The 6,096-nt window shown below is 40.1% G+C and overlaps 1 protein-coding gene across 1 annotated transcript; it reads left to right on the top strand.

The window, feature by feature from the left end:
- Positions 1-3,064: 3,064 nt before the first annotated feature.
- LOC147056051 (uncharacterized) lies at positions 3,065-5,898 on the top strand. Its single transcript, XM_085915402.1, has 3 exons — positions 3,065-3,121; positions 4,368-4,588; positions 5,424-5,898. Exons 1-3 carry the CDS (start codon positions 3,071-3,073, stop codon positions 5,530-5,532), a joined length of 381 nt encoding a protein of 126 aa, XP_085771528.1. The 5' UTR covers positions 3,065-3,070; the 3' UTR covers positions 5,533-5,898.
- Positions 5,899-6,096: the final 198 nt, after the last annotated feature.

Genomic DNA, 6,096 nt, shown 5'->3' with positions numbered 1-6,096 from the left:
ATTCTGTACGCAGTACACCGATAAATGCGCCCCTCGTCAACTTACATCCTCTTAAAGATTAAAATAATCATTGCATGTCCTCTATTGAAAAAAAAAGTTTTTAAATGCAAAAAAAAAACATATATTACAAGTTGTGTTAGCAGCAAAGGAAATAAATGCGTCTTTATGTGATTTTAGTTTTTTTTAGTAGGAATTCCCAACTGTCCATGAATGCACCGTGACACCTAACCACACCTGTTGCAGTCGAACGCAGGCAGATAGCCTCACACACTACACAGCAGCTCGTCGGGTTTGACAGGAAGCTGCGATTGAGACTAATGGCATCAGTCATTGAACGACGAAACTGAAGGAAAAAACGGTCAGATGTTCAACATACACTACCAACAGACCTGAAAATTGACCTTTCCCCCAATATCACCCTCTAGGGCTTACGTAGATGCGAAAGGAAATAAAAAATTAAAAAAACGCGTGAATTGCTGTATTTAGTAAATCAAATGAAATCTTGATGCATTTTGAACGAATTAGTGTACCGTGCAGTGGAAGCGTCCTCCTTAATGGTTGTATTGACAGAGCCAAACTATATTTACACATTTTTCGTAAACAATGGCCGAATTTCACGGAATCCTGAAGGTGGCACGGGGGAAAAAAAACCTTCTTTCGCAATGTCGCTCTGTAGACTTTATTCGCATTTGTCAAATTTATTTTCACCCTAGAAGTGTAGAGAGTCGTTTCCACCAGTCGCCTATAGAAAAAGAAACGACATTAAAATACATGGCTGGTTCTTGCAAGCGTATAGGAATAAATATACTGTATGCTGTTGTTTTTGGTTCTTTACTTCAGCGCGCATCTTACGTACAACAATTGCTGGTGGGTTTTGAGTGTAGTAATTGGTCTAACAGCACCTCCCCGCGGATTTTGGCGAACGTACTGTACGCAGTTAAGGGGTACAAAGAAGATGGAGTATTACGCTTATTGTGATTTTTAATATGAATATGTACGCCTCCATGTATATCTAAGAAAAACCTGTTATTGTACAGTGTAGTGGGGGTGTAAAACAGTGGCATAGTATAGAATTGGCAGGACAGTGTGGAAGTGATTGTCAACCGGTAGTCTGCGGCCCTCTAGTGGTCCGTGGCGTTATTGCAGGTGGTCCGCAAAATTGGAAATGGAAAACAATTGTAACATTTTTAAAAACATTTATTATTTAGACCTGATTTATTTTCCAGCTAATTTTGTGAACCATTTACCGATCCAAATTATGTCAAATTTAGCTGAGATTCCCAAAATAGACATACAGTTGCAAGTAAATAGCCTGTATAGGCTCCTTCGGTGCAAAATAAAATAATATTCCGATGAATATTATTAGTCAATGAATAGCATCCTCACGTAGTTTACGTGCGTGCGTGCGGGTAAACGGTGAGCTATTTTTACAAGTGGCATGCAAGCTAGTCAAGTGGCCCTTGGTGTCCACGGTGGTGACACCTGGTCTGGGGACACTGAGTTGATCTCTCCTATCTCTGAGGTTGAGATCACCGGGGTAATTAAAAAGCTCCTTTGTGTCCAGGCCCTGGGGGCGGATTAGAGCGACCTACAGACTGGGAATTAAGTCTTCATCATCAGATTTGTTGATGGCGTTTTCTCTCAGGTGGATGTGTTTGCTAGCACACTCGTAGACTACGGTACATTATGCTTTCCATTTCAGCGTCAAATTTTTGTGTCATTAATCCAAACAGAAAAGTCGAGCCATTATATTTCTTAGTTGATTTACAGGGAAATAGACGATACTATATCCTTACAAATTACACTCTAGTCTCATTTCAAAATGATTTTATCCTGCTAGCCTTTAGGATAAACATACCACAGTCAAGGTCATTTTATCTATCATATATCTAAATCTACATTTTGGCTGGCGTTACATTTCCTTGTAAAACAATTTACCTCTAATCAGGTCTTCTTTTCAAGTAACACTTAACACACTATGGCAGTATAGAGAAGTCTAAAGTGGCACTGGTCAAAACGTTTTTCCGTCCATCCATCCATCCATCCATCCATCCATCCATCCATCCATCCATCCATCCATCCATCCATCCATCCATCCATCCATCCATCCATCCGTCCATCCATCAGTCCATCCATCCATCCATCCATCAATCCATCCATCCATCCATCCATCCATCATCCATCCATCCATTTTCTGTACCGCTTGTCCCCATGAGGGTCACTGGCGTGCTGGAGCCTATCCCAGCAGTCATCGGGCAGTAGGCGGAGGACACTCTGAATTGGTTGCCAGCCAATCACAGGGCACACAGCGACGAACAACCATTCACACTTGCACTCACACCCATGAGCAATTTGGAGTGCTCAATTGGCCTACCAAGCATGTTTTAGGGATGTGGGAGGAAAACGAAGTTCCTGGGGACAACCCACATAGGCACGTGGAGAACACACAAACTCATGAATTCTTTGTAAAATGTGAATGCTACAGTATCGCATTTTTTTTATCAGAATAAAATGATGTTGAATATTCATCTCTCTGTGTTAACACATTTCGATTGCTGAGGGAGTATCTCCAAAGTGCTTGCTCAATGATTGTTTGATAGATGTATGTAAGGTAGACAATGTGTAACGCCCTGATGCATCACTTTGTTCAGCAATGACATCAGACACCGAGTGACGCTTGCTTCCCTCAGCGCCCTCATCCGTGTTGTCCATCACAGTTGATCTCGTTACCTCCATTTTGACATCCCGTCCCATTTGTCATGTCATACCTCCATTTTGACATCACGTCCCATTTGTCATGTCCCATCCATGCATCACATTTGACCTTCTTTCCTCCCCTTTCATCTCCTTTCCTTCTTTTGCCTCATTCCCTAAACTACAACTGCTTCTAAAAATACACCTCACCACAAAAAGACCTCTTCATCAGTTCGTCTCAGTGTTTGTAACACGAAGCTACCTGAAGTGCACGCGCGTGTGCGATGTCACTGTGGTGATGTCAGAAGTAGGTGGACTTTGGCTTCGAAGGGTGATTGGCTGATCTTCTCTATAAGAAGGCTGCTCTCCCAAACTGATGACAGAATCAAGCATTAACTTCATCATCATCATGGCTACTTTTGTCCATGTACGTAAGTATGCGGACATATACGAGCTGATGTAAAACGTTTTTATATGATTAGGATGTTAGCCTGTACGCGTTTTCCAATTTGTGCTTGTTAATAACCGAATAAGTTGTTTCATCATTTGCAGTCCAATGTACATGTGATGTGTTTTTTCACATATGCCGTGTATGTAATTGGGCATTTGTTCGTGAGCACCATGATCAAATGTCAGTGCTGTTAGAGTGGAGGTTTAGGTTTCTGTTGGAGCAGGTGATTAAATCTACTGCCATTCACACTGTCCACGTAAAAAAGGGAGGCCCATTTATACGTTTGATCTACATTTTACATAACTTGCTTTCAGGGTAGTTTAACTTTGTTACCACAAAATGAGATAATGTGATTTAAAAAAAGGATTAATCCTCAGTTTGGATTGACATCATATTATGTTTTGTATTGTGGTTGCAATTTACAAATGTATAAATTTACAACTATAGTGGCCTCTGTGCATTTTGTACCTGATCCTTCAAGGGGGACTTAGTGTAAAACACTTCTTACTAGCACCACTATCACGTCACAGTTATAGAACTCGACAATGCAATGCAAAATTGTCTAAAAAAAAAAAATCTAACAGCTGTGCCGCTTACATCATCCTGTGCAGTTTACAGTCATATTTATCTTATAAGATAACAAAAATGTAAAACATATTTTATAAATGCATGATAACACATGTAGATTTTTACATGTGCAGATTATTTATTGACTTGCTCTAACAAACCAATCGGATAATCGGAAAATGTCATCATGGGCCAGCTTGCAAATTTCAAATCCAATTGGACAAAGAAACAACTTATAAAACTGATATAGTACGAAGTTACTTTGGCTAGAACTACTAGTTCTGAAGGCGCTGGACAGGTTCAATTAACATGACAATTCATTAGGACTGAAATCTGACTGGTAAATTAAAGCTAATTTAAGGCAGTGTAGCCGAGAGCAACACTGAAGAGAAAAGAAAGAGTGTTGGGGAAAAAAAATAAGACGTTTTTTTTTTTTTTTTTTTTTTTTTAACAAATGACAGAATTATTACCATTATTTTGTTTTATTGAACTCGTTAAAGTAATGTGTAATTATATACCAAAGGCACAGTTGGGTTTTTTTTTTTCTGCATGCATGCATCTAGGCTAAAAAATGTTTTGGATCATGTTAAAAAAAAAAAAAAAAAAAAAAGACAATCCTTTAACAATTTGCCCTTTCTTCTTTCTGTGTTGACAGTGTGCATCTTGTTATGCGCACAGCAGCGTTCAGCCCCTGCAAATGTTTGGCAAAGGTCCAGATCGGGGCAACTATATGTCACTCTTTATTTACCGAGGTCCTCGCTATGCCCCACGACCACCACGCCTGCCACGTCACGCTCCAAACATGACGCTGCGGCAGATCTGTCACATGCTGAAGCTGATGAAACAGGTCAGGAAAAGAGAAGCTGCTGCAGCCAGGTTAGGATCACTACAAGTCGAATCTATTTGGAATGGTAACAACAGCACTACGGCTATTATGGTGTATATTTGAAACCGATTTTTGATACATAACGTCACGCACTGTATGCATTGATAACTTTCACCACATCCATGTTGTGAGGTGCACAACTAATGCACACTTTTAAAACGTGCCGAATTGTCACGGATCAAACGTATAGATCAGGCCAGAACCGGCCATTGAGGGGGTTTCTTGCAATATCCCCACTAGAGGGCGCCCTAATGACAATTCAAATGACGATTTACTACTTATCTGACATTCTGAGATAGGAGTTTACTTAATGCCTGATAATGCATTATTGACTATGTGGCTTAAAGTCTTGCAGACATTGTTAAAGCTTACAAAATGGAGGGCACCTTTTATTAATTATATCAAAATATGCATTTATATGAGTTAGAACAACTTAGAAAGAAAATCATAATTAAAAAATATATTTTTTGGGTGGTTGCAGGTCGCCCCCCCCCCCCCCCCCAACATAGAATTGTTAAAGCCTGCAAAACGTATATATATAAAAACATGCATTTATATGGGTAAGAACAATTTAAAAAGAAAAGAATACTTGCGACGCCCCCCCCCCCCCCTCAACACAATACTAAATATGTTGAATCCGGCTGCCCCAAACTGGAGTGTGATCATACCTCCAGTTGGCGATGCATAATACATATTTTGTTGTTGTTGAGGCCAAGGGAGTGTAGAGTGAATAATTAAATAGTGTCATGTCACCACAACAAACATTCAATCACACTTGCTTCTCTCATTTCTCAACCTCTGTGTCCGGTTTCTTGTTCTTTACAGGAAACAGTCATGTGCCCCCCCGACACCGGTCTCCTCCGCCACCAAGTTGGAGAAGAAATGTATCCCGAGCTGTATCAGACACAAGCGCAATGTAAAACGTGCCTGCTGATTCACTAGTTCTTAATGACCAACTTTACCCTCAGCAGAAACCTTTTTTTTGGAAATCCTACTTACTATCCTTGAAAAGACTTTATAAAAATATCCATGCCCCGACAGCATGGGAAACAGTTCATGAAGAGCCAATTTAAAATCAACTTCCCTTAAGTATGCCAGAGATGTGGTCACATTTGTAATGGCTCTGCTTTGTTCGCAAACCATCATCCGATCAGATGCTCTTGTGTTCGAAACAACAATGGATCCACTGGTTTTTGAGTGAAAGGTAATGAAGAGGAAATCATTTGCCACTCTTTTTGCATGAAGTGTTGATTGTGTTAAAAAGTGTGTGTGAAATAAATAAAATAGGTTGACAAACTTCCTGCACTGTCAGTCTCACATTTTATTATATTTTATATAAACATAAATACACCAAATCGTTGCCCATTTAATTACCGTATTTTCCAGACTATAAATCGCTCCGGAGTACAAGTCGCACCAGTCATAAAAAGAAAACAAACTGGACTGGGACAGGGGGAGACTGAATAAGATGGTCAGGTGAGAGAGCTCTGTCCTGGGC

The sequence above is a fragment of the Syngnathus leptorhynchus genome, chromosome 6 (genome assembly GCF_054491065.1).
Source record: "Syngnathus leptorhynchus isolate UIUO chromosome 6, UIUO_Slep, whole genome shotgun sequence".
Lineage (NCBI taxonomy): Eukaryota > Metazoa > Chordata > Actinopteri > Syngnathiformes > Syngnathidae > Syngnathus > Syngnathus leptorhynchus.
This window is presented reverse-complemented; position numbering and strand designations above follow the sequence as displayed.